General features: G+C 32.0%; 2 protein-coding genes across 2 annotated transcripts; both read right to left on the reverse strand.

Moving 5' to 3' along the window:
- Positions 1-3,136: 3,136 nt before the first annotated feature.
- On the reverse strand, positions 3,137-19,062 carry LOTGIDRAFT_179200 (hypothetical protein; the record flags this gene model as incomplete). Its single annotated transcript, XM_009063163.1, has 15 exons — positions 3,137-3,204; positions 3,717-3,894; positions 4,125-4,274; positions 4,506-4,509; positions 4,741-4,744; positions 5,133-5,136; positions 5,391-5,487; positions 5,641-5,744; positions 6,130-6,253; positions 6,614-6,658; positions 6,970-7,069; positions 7,835-7,960; positions 14,498-14,633; positions 17,570-17,728; positions 18,886-19,062. The coding sequence occupies 15 exons, from the start codon at positions 19,060-19,062 to the stop codon at positions 3,137-3,139; spliced, it is 1,476 nt and encodes a 491-aa protein (XP_009061411.1).
- A 2,485-nt stretch (positions 19,063-21,547) lies between these two features.
- Positions 21,548-25,500, reverse strand: LOTGIDRAFT_219704 (hypothetical protein). The gene is made up of 6 exons (XM_009063164.1): positions 25,376-25,500; positions 24,681-24,769; positions 23,886-24,413; positions 23,394-23,505; positions 22,896-23,082; positions 21,548-22,362 (listed from the first exon to the last, which is right to left on the reverse strand). Exons 1-6 carry the CDS (start codon positions 25,429-25,431, stop codon positions 22,141-22,143), a joined length of 1,194 nt encoding a protein of 397 aa, XP_009061412.1. The 5' UTR covers positions 25,432-25,500; the 3' UTR covers positions 21,548-22,140.
- Between the last annotated feature and the right edge of the window lie 87 nt (positions 25,501-25,587).

Here is a 25,587-nt window from a genome sequence, read left to right on the forward strand (position 1 = left end):
CTCGCGTGTGCCGGTGCTTCCACGACAAGATTGTCGCGTCGCCGACAGGATTTATAATATCAAACAGGTTTGATCGTCTGCAAGACAGACCGCCATCATCCATCAGATTCCTTTTCCTTTCAGTATACACCGCACATGATTATCGACAAGGTGGAAAACGACCGACTGGAGATTTTTGTCTCCTCGTGTGTCCGTGATAGTCTTCGAAACTCAAGACAAAAGTCTAATCGGCGACAAAAGTCTCCGACCAAGACCGCCAGTATACCCACACACCTTCAAAGGTATTGGAGACTTAATTACTATTCGGCAATAATAAGGTGCCAGTATCCCATCTATATATCACGTTCAAGAATTGGGTAGGTGGTTTGACCAGATTTGTCACGCTAAATGGACATTTAAGAATATAAAACTCAATGCCACCATAAAATTTCGTAATGCTGATGTTACAACAGTGTGGTATATGAAAGTTTTAAAAAAGATAACTATGCTTAAAACTCCATCTCCAAATCAAAAAGTAAACTAAATGGAGATCATTGTAGAATGTGTAAAATAACAACAATGCCAAACATTACAACTATAAACAACGATGCTTTGATGCATCACAGCTTAAAAACTATTTACAATGGGATAATAATTCATAACTCTATTCAATTCAATTCAATACCCTGATAGCATAGCGAAGAAAATAACATACACTAACATAGCTGTCTTAAGTGTAAAAAGTGATTAAAGGGGAAGTTTGGTTTTTAAAGTTTGAATATATATGTTCTCAAATTAATGCATACTAAAGAGGCGTATGCGTTTCTTTCCTTTTCTGAAAGTTTTACCCCAAAAAATAATGAAAAGTTTGCATACTGCCCCTTTAAGGTATGGATATCAACATTACAGTTCCTCTCCAATAGAAAAAAAATCACTTTATAAATAGATACAATATCATTCATATAAACCTTTGAAGCCACATAATGTTAAAACCCAATTCGGTTTCAAGCATTGGATTTCATATTGAATAACAGTTTAATGGATTGTGTGATAGCAAAGCACTAATCAAAACCTCAAAAATTCCAACTTGAAAAACATTCATACAATTTTATCATTAAACAAAAATAAATAACTAACAAGACAATAGAAATATGGTTCAAGCACACTGAAAATTTCGGCAATACTTTGTAAAAAGTTGGATACTGAGGGGGATGGATTTATAGAAAGCAGCAATGAATATGGCACTTTCAGATTACATTTTGATTTCATGATAATATACATTATAAAATAACAAGAAAATATCTTTCTATTCATTGGTTCATAATGTACATTGTTTCCCGTGTGAACATTATATTCACCGAACAATAACGCACAAGAGGTAGACAAAATTCATAACATGTAGGTAGGGAAAATCCCACTTAGCCTAAATCAGATTCGTGGTTTCTGAACAAAAATCACAGCTGGTTTTGCTAACACTCTTCAAAATTCAACAGTGGACAAAAATTGCTAATGGCCATTAATTTCACTGACTCTTGCGTAGTTCTAAAAATGAAATGAAATGAATGGAGTTTTACGTCCTCCTTTTCTGCACCATGTGGGCTAATGAAGACGGGCAACGTTATGTAGGGTGCAATGAGGGAAATTTTGCCAGGACAGCGGCATTAGCCGAGGGATATTTAACGTGCACAGACTGTAGCACACGGGGCCTCGGTTTATTGTCCCTTCCGAACGACTAGACGCTTTTTCCATGTCAGCCCCTCGTACCTGCATTACTGACAGGGGGAAACCGGGTTGAAAAATCTGAAGGTATTTTCTCAACCTATGCCGGGATTGAACCCTGGACCTTCAGGTTAGCGAGCAAGCGTCTAACTCACTGAGCCACTGCGACTCCCTTGCGTAGTTCTAAGTATAAAGGTTCGATTGTCAGGGAAAATATTGTCGTTTAAAAGATACTTTTTGTGTCAATTAACAATGGCTTTATTAACCTCAGGGATACAATATGCACCTTGGCCTTGGTACACCCATCAGTTTGATAAATCCTCATGTCAACCTCACCAAAAGTCATAAATTGTATATCATAAATAATATCAAGAGTGGAGCTACATTATTTAGCAATTATATACATGAAGCACCAAATACCAAATTGGAAGCCCCACGACTAAACATACGAACATCAAAATATGAGAAACAATAAATATGATAAAAAGTTTTTATGACCAGGTATGTAGCATATTCTCAGGACTATGTATCTGAAAGATTACTCTATGTATTAAAGGGATTGTAAAGAGGATTTCTAAATTTTTTTATGTGTATTGGGGATATTGATAGCATCAATTTGCACCATTCCAATTTTTAAAGGGACAGCTGTGCCTTTTTTTTTACCTTTCATATTTTAATCTCAGAAAAGGGAATTTTTTAGCTGAGTTAATCAGTAAAAGTGTTCACAGCTCACTGTCGAAAATTTGAGCCTTCAAATCCATGTCTGTTCAAAATTTAACGTGTGTGAATGTTAAAATGACAACTCTGCATTTAAAGTTACCCTGTGATATAATATAAAAAACACATATATAGAACTAGCGGGTAAAATTCCTAGTTTGAAGTATTTTCAAAGGAATTAACTGATTATCGTACATTTCTAGCAATTCTGAAGACTTATAGCATATATTCAAGACTAAAATGAACCTCACAAATTCATTCTGTGGTTCCTGCAATTCCATTAAATGATGATGTCACTAATCGCGAAGGGCTTTAGGTGATAAAGTATATCTGCGATTAGTGACGTCATCTAACACATAGTCTTAGTAGAATTGCAGGAACCACAGAAATTCATTGAAACTTGGAACAGTGTAAATTGACGCTAATATTTGTATCAACAAAAGTTTTCCATTTTTTTTAAAAACCATTTTAGATCAGATTATGGGTATCAATAATTTTTTTAATTTTTTGGAAGTTATGGGACACCGTACATTAAAGATGAGTTTATGTGTATCTTGGTCCTCTAATCAAAATTTGAGCAAGATTATTAAAATATTTGGATAAGAAACAAAAAGATTTGCCATGGATGCAATGTTGACTATGACATGGATATGGATTGACAAAACTAAAATGAGATCACAACACTAAGAATGAATAAAAAAAAAATGAATGATGATACTCTCTAACTACATTTTGATTGATCTTCTGACGCCACCAAAAATAACTTCTGACTCTTCTTCGTTATATTGTCTAGAAAATAATTAAATAGGACATTTAAATACTAAATAAATAGTATTAGTAACATAGACATTAGTCGACATAAATGTAGATAGTAGTTCCCCTAGTTAGGATCTAAAGGCGGCCTTATGAACGTTGATGACACCGTAAGCCAATCAAATTTCTAGGGAAATTGACACTCCAATTAAAAGTTTATCAGCTTTAATTATCGTTCAGTCTGCTTAACCGCTTAAAGAGTTCACAGACAAAGAGCTGACCGCTTGGAATTTCTAGGAACTACTTTTTTTCTCCACAAATTAGACATTCAGTCTTGAAAATGTGGTCATACATAAATATTCATTTATCTAGTCTTTAACAATAGTTGAAGGGAGATAACTCCAGTAAATAACCTTTACTATTCAGACCACAAAGACTATCAATTTTAAGGACTCATGACCCATAAAATTGTCAAATCGTTAATCAAAGAACTTGTTTGAAAAATAGTGAGTTTCCCTGTCCAAATTTTTATGAATTCATAAACTTACAAACAAAATTAGTAAAGGCCACAGGTTTCTTTTTCCACATAACACCTAATATATACACTGGTATACCAGAACATACTATTAGTACCCCCATACCAGTATCATATGGTGCAGCATATAATGGTACAATTAATAAAAATATAACTACTATCAAAAATGATACTGGTATAAAAGTAGGCATCTGAAAAATAAAGGAAAATATTCTACCAAAAAATAAAGAAATTACTCTGAAAAGAATTGCAAACTTCATGAATTTTTGACAAATCAGGAAAAGAAATTTTTCTGCATTCTTAAAAATTTAAAAATAGTTAAATATAAGTCAAATATAACAACATTAAAGTAATATCATAATTTTTTTTCTTATGTGATATACAGATTATAAGATTATCAACTAATTATTCATACACTTACCCTGATTGGTCGTTCCATATTAGGTTTAGTCTTTCGTAAAACCAACATCCCAAAGATAGAGCCACCAACAGATAGCCATTGTACAAAACTCATATAATTAATGAGTGAATATATATCTTTAGATATCAACATCAATACAGACATACCACCCTGTAATAAATATCTTTAGATATCAACATTAGTACAGACGTACCACCCTGTAATAAATATCTTTAGATATCAACATCAATACAGACACATCACCCTGTAATAAATATCTTTAGACATCAACATCAATACAGACATACCACCCTGTAATAAATATCTTTAGATATCAACATCAATACAGACGTACCACCCTGTAATAAATATCTTCAGATATCAACATCAATACAGACGTACCATCCTGTAATAAATATCTTTAGATATCAACATTAATACAGACATACCACCCTGTAATAAATATCTTTAGATATCAACATTAATACAGACATACCACCCTGTAATAAATATCTTTAGATATCAACATCAATACAGACACATCACCCTGTAATAAATATCTTTAGATATCAACATCAATACAGACATATCACCCTGTAATAAATATATTTAGATATCAACATCAATACAGACATACCACCCTGTAATAAATATATTTAGATATCAACATCAATACAGACATACCACCCTGTAATAAATATCTTTAGATATCAACATCAATACAGACATACCACCCTGTAATAAATATCTTTAGATATCAACATCAATACAGACATACCACCCTGTAATAAATATCTTTAGATATCAACATCAATACAGACGTACCACCCTGTAATAAATATCTTTAGATATCAACATCAATACAGACGTACCACCCTGTAATATATATCTTTAGATATCAATATCTTTAGATATCAACATTAATACAGATGTACCACCCTGTAATAAATATATTTAGATATCAACATTAATACAGACATACCACCCTGTAATAAATATCTTTAGATATCAACATCAATACAGACGTACCATCCTGTAATGAATATATTTAAATATCAACATCAATACAGACATACCATAATATACATCTTATGTTCTCAATATTCTTCTGTATTAGCTAGCATACAATCCAATCAAATCTCTAAATATACCAACTTTTGTTACACACGAAAGGTGACTTTTTCGAACTTAGTCTTAAACATTGACATTGTGAAGATGGCTTTTGCATAGATTTGTTCTATGTTAAACCACTGACAAATGGAGGAAGAAACGTGAGAAAATACTAACCGTAAATAACATGGCAGGAAAGGGAGTGTATTTCTGTAATTGTATCATAGATAACAACTCAGGTAAATGACCTTCTCTAGCTCCAACGAAAAATAATCTACAAAAAAGTAGGTCAATGGTTGTATTTTTCAAATTTTACTATTTGTATAACTATAAATAATTCTGAAAAATTCTGATATTTGCAAACTTGGATGTCATCCTATTTCATAATGATTTTAAAATTTCCAAACGTCAAAATGATCAAACTTACCTTCCTGAAGTAAAGAGTAGACCATTGACACCTCCAAATGTAGAGAGTGCCACAAATATAGGTATGATGTATTTTAATGAATAATGAATTCTTTCACCAAATGTCTGAAAAAGAATTCTGCATTAGACCTATTTTGAATTTTGATAAGCTATGTTGACTTTCAACAAACGGTGCTTAATTAAGAAATCAAGTCACAGAGTGGGATTAGGTGTTCAGGAGAAACATGCTTAATAGTCAAAAAGCATCCACCTTAAGATGTGGTGACACACTAGGCAGAGAACAAAATTGTATAAAGGCCAGGCCTAATTTTCACCTTTGTCAGATTTTATCTTTGTCAGATTGACTGACTTTTAACATCATAAAGATCTGATATCAATCTGACAGTCTCGGAAGCAAATATCCTCAATATTCAGTCTATAAGGTATCTGAGGCCATACGTGATAGGTATCAACAGTATAGGAATAAGCTCTTGAGTAAATATAAACTTACAACAGCGACAGCATTTGACGCTAACATAGCAGAGGGTGATACAACAGTGAAGTAGGCTACATTAGCCAAAACATAAACTATGGTTACAATAGGTATTGATATATAGATGGCTCTTGGTAAATTTCTGAAAAATTAAAGTATGAATATATGAATATGAACAGCTCAAAAACTTTTACTGTGATATTTTTCATACTTGGTAGAGCCACATTTGTCGGGTTAAAATATGACAAGGGATTTCATTAGTTGAGAGGAGAATAAAAAGAAAATTCAAAGCTTCACGAAGAAATGAGACCAGTTTTCTCATCATTCAAATACTTAAAACTCATGAGGTTATCTTTTGTGACTATCAACCTTTTTCAACAAGCTCCCTTACTTCGAAGTCTTAGCTTATTCACTTTAAGTATATTTTAAAAAAGTTAACAACACAGCATATACATGTATTGGATTGCTTTAAATATAGTACAAAATAAATATTTGTACTTACACAAATGGATTTATTAATTCTTCTGTTACAAAATTTAAAAAATTCCTATAAAAAGAAGCGGTCAAAAATTGAAGAACCAGTCAGAAAAATAGTTGTTACAAACACAAACAATTGATCAAATTAAAATGCATATCTATATGTATCTTGAAGTGAGAGACTCCACAGCCATTCGTGATCTGATGAAATTGAAATGCAACACTTGTTCAAGGCCATCAAAATATTTAACCAATCAAATACTCTGTTCGATACAGGATTAACCAACTACATGTTAAGAATTCTGGGATATTAATGGTTTAACATTATATATCTGTAACTCTATCATCAGCAATTTTGAAGCAATTTAACATAACACTTACCATCCAGCATAAGCAAAGAGTCCTGAGTAGAAGGCTAATGAAATTTTACCAACATCTGTAGAGGTTCCTTTCATAGGATTTTTAAAATATTCGACCTCACCTACAAATATAAAACAATTTATTTGATATATTTGTACATAAACAGGTGTACAAATATTAAATTTGTTCATGTTTCATGTTAATTTCTTTAACAATTCTACAATTCAATAGCCTCATAACCTCGAACTTTCTGAAACAAATCAAGACTTTGATCATAAGAATCTTATTAATGACAGAGCACAGTCAGCAGAAAATATGTGCCAGATAATAGAAGTAAATTTAACATTTGACTGTTTAAATTGCCCTAAAATAGTTCGACAAATTCAAGAGGATAATTCACGAAAGATCAATGACAAGAAGTTTGGCCAAGGACCTGCTGGTAAAAAGGATCCTTAACTGTGAACCTAAGTTGTTATCCTTGTAAAATATAGTTGTTTCTTTTTTTTTCATATTCAGCCTAGGGCAGCCAACAAAATATTATAGCAATGTTAGAGCCCTTGAATGAAAACGACACAAGGATATATGCTTTTAGCAAAATGGCCCCATTTTCCAAAAAAAGAACTATAAGAATTTTGAAGTGTGGAATTTTTCATTGAGAAAATCACAATTGATTGTGAATTTTTGTGAAATGGAATCCAGGTGTTTTTATGACTATATCAGATTAAATGAACCATAATAAACATACATTGTTGTGTTTTTCTTTCAGCACAGATATTTGATAACAGATAAGACTATATCAGATTAATAATAATAAGCATCTGTTTCAAATATTATTGATATGTTTATAAGTATGTTGAGAAAAACAAAGCCATAACCCTTATCTTACCTTGAGCCATCATCACCACTCCAGCAATGATAATAAATATCAAAGCTAATAATTTAGCTATTGTAAAGAAATCTTGTACTCTGGTAGCTAATTTCACACTGTAGACGTTGATAAAAGTTAATAAAGCTGAAAGCATATATAAAGAAAATTAAAAATTACTATATGAGATAGTAATAATAACTACTAAAAGATGCAAAGTCAGCAAAATTTGGTTGGCATGTACAGAAGCTGATAGAGCATCACTTTAGTTTCAATTTTGATAAAAACCAACATCATGATATTTGTAATATGTATACTTGAGGTACTTAGAATGACAATGTCCTGGTTGGAAGAGAAAATAATTCCTTAGTACATTTTTGTAGAATTGTAGCAGAACAGGATTTCAAATTTTAAACTGAAAAGTGATACTGATTTTTTTCTAATCAATGTATGATTCAACATATTGTAGTCCAATTCATCATGCTTTCTTTTTTTCTTTTTCAACCAGGGATTAATTTTCAAAGTTTTGAAATTTAATAGAAAGATTTATAAGAGGAAGTAGGGTATATGGGGGTGGGTATATTGCAATTGATAAAGGTTAAAGGTTAATAAAGGGGTACAAGAAAGAAAAAGGTTGAAAACCCCTGTCTTATAAGATAAGAATGGTATATTTTTTGTAGCTATCTCATCACAAAATGTACAGGTAAAATACAATGGGAACACATATCTCATTTCATTTTATGGCTCAAAATGTGGACACATTCAAAATAGGAAAGTAGTTCATATGTCAAAATGAATTGTGATACCATAATATAAAATAATAAAAAGTCGGTGAAATATGTTAACAATGAAAATGAAGCTATTAGAAAAACTAAACAGTAGCAATAAGTGAAAAGGTTGTCAGTTACTAACAAAAACATTTTAACCCATTTCTAAAACTAGTGATAACAAATGGGACCAATTGTCTATAAAAATGTTAATGTATATTTGGAAAAAAATTCAAGAAATTTCACTAAGAGCAAGTACTTTTACTTCTGAGGTTTGAAAACTTTTATGGGTTTGCTTGAAAGAGTCCACATCACTTTTAATAATTTGGTCTTGAATAAAATAATGTAATTAGTCTTCAGAAGTACTAGAACTATACCGAAATTGCATAACCCCTTCAAATATACCTCAAACTAGAAACTTCAATTTCTTTTTCTATATATGTCTTTTCTATTATGACCAGTTGTTGATTTAAAATATAAATACAGATAATTCTGGACACACATGGATTTAGCAGCTGAAAAATCGATGGAGAGCTGTGAACACATTACTGTTTAGCTTAGCTACAAAATTTCTGTTTCTGAGACTTAGGTACGATTGGTCAAATAAATGGTGAACCTGTCCCTTTAACTTAAGAATGGAAAATCTATTTTTGTAATGTCAAGGAGAAGTCATCTTGAAATCTATGAATAAACCAAGAATAGAATTGTCTAAATCCCTTCATTATAGATGTATTACATTAGCATTTTCAATCGATTGTTTAGTTATCAGTTAAAACATTGAATATTGATACATGTCAAATCAATAACTGTTCAATACTAGTAACAGTTCTTTAGTTCATGGATGGTAATAATCACACCAGAATCCTTAGGCCAGACCAATTTACTTTCTTTTTTTACAGATCTTCCTATCTCCATTTCCAGAAAAACGAAAATCAGCTACAATAAGCTCTGCTGGTTACAAAAAAGCAATTTTCATTCTTGACGAAAAAAATTATCATCTGAAACTCCCAGTATCAATCAAAAAAATATTTTTTATTTTTAGTAAAGTGTCTTTAGTCTCTCCGATAACTACCTTAAGACAGCATATTTAAGACTGATATAATCTAGCTACATTTGAAACTTTTCTTGGCCTACAAAAACTAAATTTTTTGACAATTCCAGAACAAAACTTAGTCTATATCTCAAAAAAAGCTTGCCAGGGAAGGCAACATATGCCTTTTGACAGCTTAGTTATACATTAGCATATTTGACATAAAGATAACCATCACTAGCATGAAGACTCAAAGCTTCAATTGAACTCTTTTCAAAGAACCAGGGCATTTTTGTGTGCAAATTTCCATTTCAAAAGAAACTGAAATCATCGTTCAATGCCTGTAAGTACAAGTATAACTGTGAATTAATGAATGTTTTAATTTGGAAGGAAGGCAAACCTACGCCATATAACCAGAATAACCAATACTCCTTAATTATTCTTAAGATTAAATCAACAATTTGTAGGTGGAATTTATTGACATTCTTAGTTCTTCCTTTCTGACATCTTACAGACTCCAACCATTCAAAATCTAGAGCCAATTGCCAATTATTATATAATCAATGAAACTGATGGTCAGAATGGCACCCTCTAGCTTGGCAGACGTCATAAAAAAAATAATGTTTATGCAAAAATATTTCAATCTTGATGAAATACATCAGTTTCTAGGATGAGTTAGAGTTTCATGTTTCTATTTATGAATAAGCAGTGTCATGTATCATGATATTTTGCCAGGACAGCATCACAAGTCTGTTTTTCTTTAATTCAGACTGGCATTGAATACATACCAAGTTTCGTTGAAATCAGTCAAGAATTGTGCCTGGTAGAGTGTTTACGAGCAATTGTGGACGGACCGACAGACGGACATGGCTTTTGGAATAAATTCAATCTGAACAACACTTTTTTCCAAGTCAACTTGCATCACTAACTCTGGAAAATCTAAGATTTTGATACTACTTCCACCTACGCTGGGGTTAAATTCTCAGACCTCTAGATGAGATGCAATGAATTATATCTGAATTCCACCCACTTTCCATAACTTTTCTGACCAAGAGCAAAAGACTATAACTGAAATTATTCATCTCCATTGTTCCCCACTCAAAATGCTAGAAATGTGCAAAATTAACACCTGAAATTGATTAAACGAGGATGCCTAGTTCAATTTGAATAATATATTAATATATATCTATCTATTTAATCAGTCTTCATCAAAATCAAAATCTCTCTCATGTCAAAATGGACATCGAGGACAAATTCTATTCAAAATTTGCACCCTTAAAACCCCTGAGCTATTAAAAAAAAAATTGGGATAGGCTAACACAGTTCTGAAAAATGAGAAGATGCTTACGAAAGAAGTCTTGAATTTTTTTTTTAACAGAAACAGTAATGTGTGACTTTTGAACACCAAATCAATTTTCAGGTTAAAAAAAAAATACCTTGGCCTTCATCCAAATTAGTTTAGTCAAAAAAAAAAACAATCCAGATTACTAATTTAACTAATGTTGTGTTAATGTTTTTTCTAAGACAACAAAACATTTTTGTGTATAATTACAAATACCAGTATAATTATGGCACAGTTTACTTTCTACTTGAGCTTAGTTCTGACAAGACTCAAAAAACACTACATAAACACTTATCATGTTTCCAAAAGTTAAAAAAAAACATGTTATCAGATGTAAGAAGAGAAAAAGATGCACTTGAACTCTCATACCATTTGTAATTTTAAAGGGATTGTTAAGAGGTTTTGTAAACTTTTATGTGTATCAGGGACACTGATAGCATCAATTTGCATCATTCCAATTTTCAATCAGGCGTCAGTGATTCATACAATTCCACTAAAACTAATGTGTTTTTGACTTCACTAGAGGGGAGCTACCGGAAGCTACTATTAATATATATGCAGTTCCCTTCTAGCGATGTCATAAAACGCTTTAGTGGAATTGAAATGACCACAGATGTCAGAATGAAAATTGGAATGCCGTAAATTGATGCTATCAGTGTTCCAGACATACATAAAAAGTTTAGAAAACCTCTATACAATCCTTTTTATTACAATAGATATTTAGCAAAAAAGATATAATATGAATCTCCAATTTATTTCTGATGTTAAATAACATAAGATTAAAATAAAATTCATGATGGCATCAGTTTATCTTTGCAGACTTGATGATAATCAAAGACTAGAGTTTGTGCTACCATTTTCAATAACCCAATTAGATCCAGAAAAGTAGGATGTAAAACTCCATTCATTTAGAAGCAGAACTTCAATGCCCAATTTTCAAAAACTTTAGATGATTTTATTGTTGTGTTCATCTGATTGGCTTAAATATGAACTAATTTCAAATTCAATTCTTAATTAATAATCAATTTAATTACTGAATTTCCTTAGTTATTTTAATTGATTTTAGTTCAGTTTCCATAACAAACATACTGAACATACTGAAGTAAAGGAAGTTGCACATATCATGTGAGACTAAAAATATCAACCAGACTAAAAACAATATATATTATAATTCTGAAGAATAATAAAATACAGATAAAATTATTCAGAATTATTAATAATAAGAATGTTTATTACATATGATAAAAAAAAACTAGCAGATGGATGAAAACAATATCAATATCTGTGATATTAATATACAATACAGCTGATGTCATATGGCAAGCCTTTAGGTAAAATACATAAATAACTATATAAAGTAGAGCTATGAATTTGTCCAGACTTACTCGCGGGTAAGAAGGGGTGCGCATTATATTCAGAATTATACAGTATATGAATACAACTCTACTCTATTTTGTGCAAAGGTTCAATGCAGCATTTAGTAGCTAAAGAGCAATGCACTGTTACTGAGTACAACTTGGTAAAACATTTTTTTTCTTTTGCCAACAATTTTGTTTGATAAGAAAAAAAACAGAAGGATTATCTTATCAGCTTAGTGATGCACACAGGCATGTTGTTCTAATACTTTTATTTGATGTTTACATCATTATACTTGACTTTGATCAGAGATTGTTTATTTTTTATCTGATCACTGAACAGAACCAACATGTTTCCCTTACTACTTACTAGTTAATACCTTACTACTTACTAGTTAATACCTTACTTCTTACTAGTTAATACCTTTGTACTTACTAGCCACAACTATTTTTGAATATTCCTTTCTGAACTTCTGATGTCACATAAGTTTAAATTTGCAATACAGTGAACAAATTAGATCAGTAAATTGTATAATCATCTCTGCAGCAACAATGTTTAATGATTTCCTTTATTCAGAAATACCAAAATGATCCCAGAAAAATACACTTTGCCTAACTTTGAGCACTGCATTCAAATATACATGTACTTTTATTCTGAAATGGCTGCTTTTTTTCTGCTCTTTGCAGAATTAATTACTAAATTGTTAATTCTCCCCATATTCACCAAACCCATCCCCAAAATTTTCTCTAACATTCAGCATTCAATTAGTCTTCATTAGGAAAATGACTGCCTTTCCAAAAATGAATAGCAGACCAAATTGATAAGTCACAAAATGATCTGTCCTTCATTGTAGCAATATTGCTTATCAGAATTTTGTTGGAAGTGAAAATGCAATTTTAGATTGTAATGAGTAAAAACTATTTGGCAAGATAGCTTCAACCAGTTTTACTCTACAAAGTAAAGCTTTAACAAAATTTGACTCCAGTGCAAATTTTCAAGAACTTGATACACAATTTATTTTCATGAACAATTTTGTGAAAGGTGGAAACTAATTTCATGGAGGAGTAAAGTTTCAGTCCATAAATAGGTAGCCTATTTCAAACTATAAAACCAAGATCATGGACAGGTGAAATATGCAAAGGTCAGTAATTGTTGACATGTGTTAGTAATTATCAGAGCAGACAAGATAATGACTCTGTTAACACTAACTAATATATAAATATTAATACATAGTGCATTATCTTTTATTACTATTTACACCTTACTGTTCTTTATCTGATATACAATAGAATAGGGTAGAGGTGAAAATATGTTTATCACTGTGGCTATGAAATTAAATATGGGGATTTGTATCCTACTCTTGAAGGCAGGTAATGTCTTTCAGTAAGCAATGAGGGAAATTTTGTAAGGACAGTGATATAAATCTACCTGTATGGTAAAGGTTAACTTGCACCGAGTCAATAACTGAGTCATCTATTTAAATAGTTTTATGATCAAACTTAAAAGTAAATATGATCAGTAATTTAAGTAAAGCACTAGTAAAAGGTATATTTAAATATGTACTAATTTGAAATACATTAAGACGATTTTGGGGTAATTTGTGAGTAATACTTTTGATTACGGGTAATATATTTGATTGTGAGTGGTACATTTGATTGCGGGTAATACATTTGATTGCGGGTAATACATTTGATTGTCCGTAATACATTTGGTTGTGGTGAATATATTTGATTGTGGGTAATACATTTGACATGCTTGATTGCGAGTACTATTTTTGATTGAGGGTAATACACTTGATTGCGGGTACTATATTTGATTGAGGGTAATACACTTGATTGCGGGTACTATATTTGATTGAGGGTAATACATTTAATTGCGGGTACTATATTTGATTGTGGGTAATACATTTGATTGTGGGTAATACATTTGATTGTGGATAATACACTTGATTGCGTTTATATTGTGGGTAATACATTTGATTGTGGGTAATACACTTGATTGCATGTACTATATTTGATTGTGGGTAATACATTTGATTGTGGATAATACACTTGATTGCGTTTATATTGTGGGTAATACATTTGATTGTGGGTAATACACTTGATTGCACGTACTATATTTTATTGTGGGTAATACATTTGATTCCAGTGAATATATTTGATAGAATGAAAGTATAGTAGGTTACTTACTGATACATAATGCAGCTAATAATCTAACAGCATCATCTGGTGGATCACATGTATCAAATATAGGTTGTAGAAAATAATAGGCAAATGTTAATGCTACTATGGCTTGAGCTGTGGGTCTTATGATTATCAAATTGACCTGCAATAAAATATATTTTGTTAACAATGGACACAGCAGTGTATTCATAATTCTCAATATAAGTCTGCATATGAATTGCTCCAAACCATATGGCTAGCACACACGAGAGCTCCCAGCTGAGCAAAATTTCATTTGTGCCTCTCAGCTCAGCTCGTAGCTTACGTTGGTTTCCCTCCCACACACATAAACGTCTAAAAATAACTAGATCATGTGACATTATCACGAGACTTAAACAAAATGTCAGACGTCGGCAACCCTACGAATGATTCAGAATATGAAGAAATGTTCTTCTGTTGTTGCGTTGTTGCCGACGAAGAATACTTAAAAAGCCCTCGTAAGCTATTGAAACGTCGATGGATTCAAAGACGCCAAGATCAACTTGTCTTCGATAATTGCTTCAGATACAAACTCGCATTCACCGATGGACGCAGCCATTTTTGTTTGATCATGTGCTAGTGCATGCGCCCCAGTTCAAAGTTGAAAGCCAAGAGCTTTCGAGTGAGCACACGGTAAGGTATTTTTCATTCGAGGAAAAAATTATCAAACACGACAGATAATTTCCTTAACGCCTCGAATGAAAAAAACCTAAAGTAAACTCCACGCACACGAGAGCTACAGCTGAAAGGCACAAATGAAATTTTGCTCAGCTAGGAGCTCTCGTGTGCGCTAGCGTTTATGACCAGAATTCATGGCAATAATAATGAAGCATTATAAGTTATGAAGATATTGAAAGAACATAATGGTATCAATATTTGCTTCAAAAGTGGATTATAAGCTTTTAGATTTTAACAAGCTATTATAGCTTGCAGTTTTCAGAATCACTATTTCCAAATAAATAAAGTAGTATAAATGTATGTATAGAGTGTCCGGTGAAGTGTACGGTGCAGAATTGTTGATACAGTAGAAATCAGAAGCAACGAATCGTGTCTGCACCATGTCTGGATCCGTACCTAGCATGTTCACTTCTTCTATCTTTGTTTGTATCAATTATTCCACATCATACTTTGTCTCTTTGCGGCTTTACTCATACTTTGAATTTAAAATGCAGTGCATGCAATATGAACCAAATTCAAATCCCCAATACAAAGTGATAAACTAAAAGACTGCTCACAAGCAATTCTTTCTCTATGTAAAATAATGAAAAAATTTGAGATTAAGGGATGAGCCAAAACTGGGCCAGCCTCTGTTACTCTCCAGTCCCTGGCGCTGTAGAAACTCTACTGAGAGGGCTGTATTTGTCAGTTATATTTAAAATCAACATATGATTCATAATATTCTTAAAACTTATATATATTTCTTAAAAATATAAGAGAAAGATAAGATAAGGCTTATATAGATATTCCTATTTCAAAAACTAGATCAAGAAAGAATTAATTTAATCTATAATTCTTCTCATACTTAAAGGGACAGATGGGGCATCTCAGGGGGTCGATTTGGGACTTGAATATTATGTAAATAGTCTTCAGAACTACTAAAACTGTACAAAAATAGCATAATTCCTTCAAATAGACCTCAAACAAGAAATTTAACTTTTAATTAATGTAGTTCACAAGCTTAACTTATCTCTGAAATTTGAGGTATCTAAAAGTTGACATATTGTTGATATAGTCTTTGATACCAAGACATCTTCCGTTGTATCTGTGGGTAGTTTACAGTTTACAGGATGATTGAGTTTACTGTAAACACATGACATCATCAACAATATTCAAATATTCAAATCTGTTAAAATGACAACTCGTTAAGATAACTTTCAATCATAGATAATGATGGATACACTTGGATTTGAAGGCCCAAATTTTACTACCGGAAATCCTGCAGCTTTCCCTTTAAATATTTTGTCACTAATACAGATTTGGAATCAACAAGGTGCTTAGAAATTAAATAGATTTCAGCTTTACTTTTTTGCACTTGACCAGGCTAATGAAAGACAAGCACTGCCATGCACAGAGTGCAAAGTCGTCTGCACCATTTCACATCTTTTACAGTAAATGTGTAGGTTGGTTGTCCCATCCTGAAACAAATTGGCCCATTTTTTTTTTGAAAAATTAAAAAAAATTTAAAAAAAAACAATGGAAATAACAGACTTTGTATTGTAATGGAAATGTTCATCGAAAATATTGAATTAACAATTTAAAAAAAAAAAAAAAGTTTCCACCAACTTGTGAAAAGTGATGCAATCTAATGTTCGTGCAAATTGCATGTTTCAGATAGGAAATTGAATAAATAAGGGATTAGGCATCTTAGAAAATGTCAATTTGACAGTTTGACATGAATGGCAAATAAATAACACAAGTGCATCAGTAAACATTTCAGTAAACAATTTTAAAAATAAAACCATCCAAAACACTGTCGAGTGGTCACACTGAGTAAATAAACAGTTGACAATGAAATAATGATGCAATTGAAAGCAAGAGTTTGAATTCTATTAGGAGCGTAACATAGAAGTACGGAGTGGCCTAGCAATTGTGCAAAGTAGAATTTAAATCTATAAACCATAATACCATGCCATCAGTGGATCAGTGGTATTTTTGGTTAGACTTCTTTCATATACAAAATCTTAAAAAATGACCTTTTGGATGATCACACACAGCCCTGTCGCCATGAATGAATTGGTGCTGGGGCTCAGATTTAGTACTCAGAGAATTTGAAAAATTACAGGCCAAGAGAACTTATTTCTGACAATTTTGAGGTGCCAAAATCATATCAAAATCTTTATCTTTTTGACAATGTAAATGAATCAATCTCTGCTGAACTGAAGAAGGTTTGCTGGTGCTTAATTCTCACTTGCTGTGGCCCAGCCCCAGCGGACCCCACCCTAATGACGGGCCGATTAGACAAACAGGGCGTCAGATTTTCTTTTTGATAAGTGATATGGATAATTGAGTATCAGTTAGTAAAGCAAACATTAGATTAGATCTAAGTATGAAAAAACTTACCCATAGTTGTAAGAAGGCAAGAAAAGGTCCGAAAGCCTCTAAAATATAGGCATAATCACCACCTGATCTAGTAATGGTAGTTCCTAATTCAGCATAACATAACGCACCCACCAATGATATGATACCACAACCTGCCCATACTATAATAGATAACCCAACCTGAAATTTAGAAGAAAAAAAATTATTGTCTGAGCAAAGTGAAAAGTTTTTTGAATTTTTTCCATTATTATGAGAATTATAATATCGGTTTCAAAATAGTACTGTTAGTCTTGAAACTTCCTTAACTGGCATTTAGTAATTCAGGTATTTATATATGAACACAATTTTATGGATAACAATTACTTTACAATTACTTTACAATTACTTTATTATTACTTGATAAAGACGAAAGTATCATCGTCGAAACGTTACAAGTTATTTATTAAAGTAATTGTTATCCATAAAATTGTGTTTATATATACTGTTAGTCTTGGAGTTGATAAAAATATAATTTTTTATAAGTTTACATCCAAAAGAAACACATTTCTCACTGAGAAATTTCTACTGAAAATTGTTTCAAATTTTGACTGAAAATTGTCTTCGGTAAAAAACAAATTTCAAAATGATAAAGAGTGCTCATGTTCATATTTTTATCAACGCAAAGTCAGTCTAAGATTATCAGTAGGGTCTACTGTTTTGTAGCTTTCATTCAATACCACTTTACAAGAAGGGGCAGTAATCATTTTCCAATGAACAGAGTAAAGATTCTATGAAAAATAATACTGAAAAAACAAAACTGCAATGAAATCCAAGTTGAATGAACACAACATCTCGTGAATGTCTTGTGTGTTTGATAAAATCAATAACAATCAAAATTTACATGGTTTAAATATTATGCAATATGATACCAACAAGTAGCCTAATAGATGGCCTAGCTATGGAAGGATTCACAGTTTATATTCAGTAGACATTTCTGACTTCTTAGGCTTTGTAGATTAGGCTTATCTATCTAGAACTGTCCTATTAAGCTACTGTTTAAAAGTGAAAGATGGCAATTCACAATAAGAAATTTTGACTGACTTTTCTGGTTCCCTCAAAATATAATGATAATGATATATATATGCATATTTCAATACACCAACAAAGCACTAATATGGAGATCGGATCCAGCAAGGCCTATTTCCCATCACCACATAGTCATAGAAATAGAATGATTTCTATTTACAGGAAGTAATTAGTTTGTTTGCTATAACTACCGGTCTTGCTGATTTCAAATGAAATACAGCTTCGGTGGTGGAATTTTGTAATCATTCTCTAATATGATGTAAAACACTTACCGAACCGGCCTCGACAAGTACACCTTTTGGAGACACAAATATTCCTGATCCAATAATGGAGCCAACAACAATGGCAACACCATTCCAAAGAGTTAATCGTCTCTTCAATTCAACAGTTTCAGATTCCTTATTTTCAACTGGTACTACTGGTAGATGTTCTTGTTTTTTAGCCGTCATGTTTGGGGGATATTTTTCTCATTCACGAGATAAGAAAATAAGCTGAGTTTTGAAAATAGATAAGGACTCCACGTGTTGTTGTGTTGCCGGTTCAGTACCGTATGGCCGATATAAACATTACTGATGAAATAAAGGGTATTCCCGGGGAATCCTCGTTACGTCAACGTATTTTAAATTTCCATTGGCTAAGAGAAAATAATTGACACTGTATGACCACGCCCATACATGATGCAACTTACAGAAAGTTTAGTGTACAGTGCACTATTTCATTATTATTACTGAACGTTGGTGATGAGAGAACTGTAAATAAACACACAGTTAAATAGTTTAAAATGAAAGTATAGGGTGTTTTATTTTGACTCAATTCATTTTTATTCAGTTTAATTAAATATTTGATTTTTATTATCACAGCTTCCTACTCTGTAATCCAAAACATCAACCTCTATACCAGCCTCTCATAGATATTTTTACATTTGTAGGCTGAAGTGGACAAAATACCTATCAGGGGCTGGAATAGAGTCAGATGTTTCGGTCTACCATCTCCGATAAGTCAACATAATAATAGTAAGTTAGTTAGAGAGCTACAGTGCTAAAATTATAACAAACAACTTGTTCCACTTTGCTTCTGTTACAGTAAAACAATTTTGAAAGTTCTAAGCTGCCCTGGAAAAATTTTCCCCCACTGCCCACAGCATGATATTCATTTACCCAATCTTGCACAGAAAAATAGGATAAAAAGCTTCATTTCATTTCATTTTAATAACATTTTCAGTTTCGTATGTTTACAAATAAACACACTTCCCTCCTAGAAATTTCAATTGAAAATATCAGAAAATAACAGAATTGTTTTGATGCCAATATCTTATTTCCCTTTTAAAAGGACAGGTGTGCCATTTTTTTGACCAATCATACTTTAGTCTCGGAAACTGAAATTTTTTAGCTGAGCTAATAAGTAATGGTGTTCACAGCTCACCGTCAAAATTTGAGCCTTCAAATCCATGTGTGTCCAGAATTATCTGCTTTTGAATGTTAAAATGACGACTCGTCAATTTAAGATACGCTGCACGCCTGTCCCTTTAAAAACAAAACATTTATAGCAAAATTGGATGAGAAATGTTTTCTGTTCCATCTCAATAAATGTATGAAAACATTGAAATTATCAGTAATCTTTTAATAATATCTACAAAAAATATCATAATACAACACATTTATTAAAATACAAATTCCTACAAAATAACAATCATACATTTAGCTCTTAAAAAATAGTGGCACATCATTTGCGTAGTTTACAGAGCTTAGTGCTAGTTGAACTTTAAAGTATACTACCTCTTAAGATGACCAAATAAATTGGAATTTTTAAATGAGCCTGTGTTCATCAGTGAACTTAACTGGTGTCATAACTATACACCATAATCCCTCTATAATCCAATAAATCTATAAAACTAAGTAAAAATTCATTAAACTAAGTAATTTGGAAATATGCTTAGAAGTGTTTTTCAATAATTACTTAGTTTAATGATATATCGTTTTATATCTTGAGGTTCTATTTTTTAGTCATAAATATGTTATAAGCACTTTCTCAAACAACGATGTATGTTTCAGTAAAACCTTGGCTGTGATGAGGCCCTTGAAGAATTATGAGATAGTGGAACTTTAAACGGCTGTCATATCACTTTACTTTAGATTTCACTATCCCACAATTCCTTATTTTTTCAAGAAAAAGATTCTATGTGACATGCTGTGATTGGTTAAAAATTGTACCTTTTGGACCAGATTTTAGGAGAAAACTTGTTAGATTACACTAGAGACTAAATTCACTAGAAAACAAGAATGATACAAAATTGTAATCTTGTTTTAATAAGATTGGGCCTTTCTCAACCAGTTAGCTTCAATTTGGCCCTTTTATCCAGTGGAGACATCCAAACTAATTTTATCTTCATAACACATTCATTAATTTTAACAAAAAATGATATTAGTAATTTGTTCATATTTCAATGAATTCATAAAAGAAAAATAATATGATATCAAATTGAAACTGTTAATCATTTTCCTAATATATATAGAATTAATTAGAAGATATCTATTTAATACTTTCTCAACCAAATAATTCAAATTAATGTTTGTTCCTTCATGTGGAAACAAGTTATGGAAAATTGCAAACAAAATAGAACATAGAATATAATTGTTTGAAATATTTTCAGAGAGGATTTTGCTTAAAGGGTTACTAAGTCAAGAATGGTCAATATGAGTATATATTCATCAGTGAACTTACCTGGTGTCATAAAGTTACAACAGACTCCCTGTAAAATCTGGAAAACCTTGAAAATTCACAAAACGAAGTAAATATTAAGCGTTTTTCAATAGTTAATTGCATATTTATGGATAATTACTAATTCTTTTGGATTTATTGATTGTATAAGGATCCTGTTATGGTATTTATGATACCAGGTATATCTACTTATGAATATATGCTCTTATTGGCCAAGTACAAAATTCTTAAATTCTATTCCTATAAATTCAGAATGAAAATAAATTCTTAACAAACAGATTCAAAAAGGGTTGGAACTCAGAAATATTGTTCAAATAAGTTTTCACTTTCAAAAAAAAAAACCACTCATATCCAAATTTTAAAATCAAATTTTCTTTAACTATGTTTGATAGAACTATATGAAAATATAAAATAATTTACCCTATTGGCTACTCCTAAATAACACAGGAATAAAAATGACGTTTTAAAATCTTGCATTTCATGAGCAATAAATAAAAAGATAAAAAGGAATGGGTGTTAAGAAGTTTTCTAGCTATGTACATCGCAGCCATCTATTTGCATCATTCTGTTTTGCCATCAGATGTTTGTGGTTCCTGTAATCATAGAAATGCTTAACCACATATGACTTCATTATCGCCGCTGAATATATCAGAGTCTTTGGGATATGTACAGCATAAAACGCTTAGTTATAATGGAATGGCAAGAACCACAGAAGTCTGACAGGAAATTGGAATGGTGTAAATCGATGCTATCAGTATCCCTGATACATTTAAAAGTTAAGAAAACCTCTTTACATTTCCTTTAAAATTTTACAGCTGTGCCATGTAGTCTTTATCCTCAGTGTCTTGTGCTTGATTATCATTTTCCTCTGTACTATCATTTTGTGCTGAACTAAGATTTTCTGCCACACTGGAATTTTGTCTAAGTTTATCTTCTGCCTCACTGTCAATTTTATCACATATTCTATTAACTATATTATTAAATATTTCAGGTTTATCAGCATACACATGATGACCAGCTCCTACTACTATCTGTTAAATAGAAAATGATATCATATTGGAATGCGTAATGCATAAAAATTGGAAGCACATATTTCTTTAAAATGGGAGACGTCAGAAACTATCAAACCAAATATGATTGAAATTAAACGACAACTTTAAACTCTTGATGTACAATTTGTTGTTAAACGAGGTTCAATTTAAGCGGTGTCATATGGAAGTTTGCAGGTCAAAGTGACCTTTTTTGCAAATTTCTCTGACCTTTGACCATTGGTATGACCAACAGCTTTATATCAAATTTTTGTATATTCCAAGATAATCCTTTCTTTGATTTGAAGGATAATGTCCCCTTATCTGCCAATCAAAAGCCATTTCCGTAAAAGTTATGCCGCCCTTGATAATTTTATGATAATTATTAGCTTTTCACAGAAAACAGTGTACAACAGGACAAAAATTTCCTCAATGAAATAATGACATTCCTCAAATAATTGTAATGAAATGAAATTTCTTCCACAAAACATATTATAATTTACTGAGAAATAATAACAACTTATACCATACCATACCTGAACATCAACAAAGCTGTCATTGCGGATATATTTAACTCTATGACCTATACTTCTGTCTATCCATGACCTTGAACCATAGATCATGGTCATAGGTAAATGACTGGGTAATTCTGATATTCTGTTTATCATGGGGTATTTTGCCCAACCAAATGGAATTGTCATGTTTTTAAAGGCACATTCACCACTGAAAAAAGGAAAATATATCATTTGTTTAGGAATAACCTTTAGTGAGTTAAGTCACAGCAAAACTGGTTTTTGAGCCAAGAAAGTAAGCTGATACCCTGATAAAATTTGTGTAAGTTTCCTCCTTTTTTATAATAATCTCTTTAATAAAAGAAGGGGGAAGTGAATTTTCAATGTGGCCTGAAGGAACCTTGATCACCCATGTTTGCCATTGATTGCTTCCCATATACCTACAGGTGTATATTATACATAAAGTTCTCATACTTTTTTATTACTGAACAGCTTTATTCAAAATACAAAAGAATAACAAACCTTGGTGTCTGGGCATTACAATGGTAGATGTAAGTGAATATTGTATCATCATCAAAAACCTCTGAAAATGTGTCTTGTAAATCTGGTCTAAATCTTTTTACAAGACCTGGCCCTGAAAAAAGAAACAAACGTCATTAAAAAAACATCTCACATTGGAAACCTACATTGAATAGTACCGGTATTAATAATTCTGTTTTTTTGATTTTTACTATGATAAAACGGTCATTAATAGGCGTAACATTTTCTAGGCAGTCATTTTGCCACACCTTTTATTTGGAACATATGATGATTTTTAGGATTTAAAAGTGTGATAGAGATTACATTATGCTAAATACGAGTGTGCCTGAATGGATACGGGCCTAAATCACTGTGCCTAAATGAAGATTGTACTGGTACCTAAATGACGTGTGCCTATTTTACTATTGTACTGTACTAACTGACTTGTGAATAAAATATATATTTGCCTAGAAGAAAGTGAATCATATTACTTACCCCATGGTCCAGCAGCTCTCAAACCAGCTAGTGGATTAAATGGTGTCAAAACTTTTACTAATAAACGTATCCAGCTGGGTAAACGCCCTTGTTGTTGACTTGCAGGAGCTTTCTCTGGGAATCCCCAAGCATCAGCCAATATCAGATGTTGAACACTCTTTGGGTATTTTATTGTATAAGAACTGGCTAAGAAGGCACCTAAACTATGTCCAATTAAAATAAATTTTTCTAAATTTAATGATTTTCTCCACTCCTCAATTGCATCAATAAATTCATTCTCTGCTAGTTCAGGATCATGACTAAAAACTGGACGTGAACTTCGTCCGAAACCTAGCAGATCAAAAGCGTAAACTGTTCGTTTTTCAGATAAACTGTCTAAATTATGTATCCACAATCCAACACCTCCACCAAAACCATGTACCATCACTATTGGTGTCTTTTCTTTTTCTTTCTCTTTGTTTACAACAATGGTCCATAACTTATTTACTTTACCACTCACAAATTTCTGTTCTGATATATTTTTACAACCTGAAAAATTATTCAAATCAAATGCTAAAGAATTCTTGAATCATTATGGGGTGTTTTTTTCAAATTTTGTTACCGTTAACAATAATGGCATCAGTGATATCTTCATGGAAGATCATTATAAATGGTGTGGGTATTATTTAGATTGTCATCACCTCTGCCAAACTATAGATACTACAATTTTCCTTTTGCAAATGAACCAAAAAAAAAAAAGGCACTGCTAGTAGTAGCCTAAGTCTAAGTAGGGATGGCTGCAAAGCAGTTACTTACAAGTTAAAATCTTTTCTTCCACCTTTTCTAAGAGTTCTGGAGATGTGGGAACCCATCTAAACCACTCTCTTGGTGACAACCACCTTGATCTACAAGTAAAGAGAAAATTGTATCATTCAGTATGTTTACTGCATTATCATGACCCTCATTAAAATTAAATGGCTTAAACCTGGCTTTTCAAACTAGTCCAATAATGGCAATATTCCAGGGTCTTAATCTTTACTTACACAACATTTAACACACTAAAAACGGCTCGCACAGGGGCACTATTACAGAAAAAGTTCATCATTCAAAATTGACGACACAATCAAATTGAATAAACTTAGACCAGACGAATAAAGTTAGGCGTATGTCGATGAACTTAAATAATTTGAGGTGTAAGTTCGCATCGATCATCGGTCAAAGGGAGGTAACTATTTAAGCTTCTTTTGTCCAGACCTAATGTTACATTTTTGAAAATCAGGATTTACTTCCTGCAATAGATTTATGGATTTACAAATGAGAATTTTAAAAATATTATGTGGTAGGGTCTAGTACAGATCTAACAAAAACATGGCGTACCTTGTTTCTAAGACTAGTCCGGATCTCTGAAGCGTCTGGTAAATCAAGTATGGAGTTACCTAACAGTAACCGAAAAAGTAGGTTACTACGAAGACGGAACTCTTGTTGAAGAGATAAAAATCATCATTCCTTACCTACGCTCAGTAGAGGTTTCCCCACTACTTGTTCTCGATGCCTCAGTTAGTGTCATTTCTTTCCCTGAGAGCAAAACGCGTTGAAGTGATATCTAACGTTGCCTCAGATCGTTTATTTGTTTACTTCATTTCATCAGTCATCATGACCAAGCAGTATTGTGTTACTTAAAATAGTAAGTAGGTCACAAGGTCAAACTGTTCCTTTGTCATCC

The sequence above is a fragment of the Lottia gigantea genome (genome assembly GCF_000327385.1).
Source record: "Lottia gigantea unplaced genomic scaffold LOTGIsca_56, whole genome shotgun sequence".
In the NCBI taxonomy this organism is placed as follows: Eukaryota; Metazoa; Mollusca; class Gastropoda; family Lottiidae; genus Lottia; species Lottia gigantea.

Bases quoted from the DNA above. Each gene is read 5' to 3' on its own strand.
- LOTGIDRAFT_219704 (XM_009063164.1), bottom strand. From the start codon at position 25,431: ATGACACTAACTGAGGCATCGAGAACAAGTAGTGGGGAAACCTCTACT. The intron at 24,770-25,375 runs GTAAGGAATGAT...CTTTACTTGTAG, and splicing joins GAAACCTCTACTGAGCGTAG to ATCAAGGTGGTTGTCACCAA. The intron at 23,506-23,885 runs GTAAGTAATATG...TTCTTTTTTCAG, and splicing joins GAGAGCTGCTGGACCATGGG to GGCCAGGTCTTGTAAAAAGA.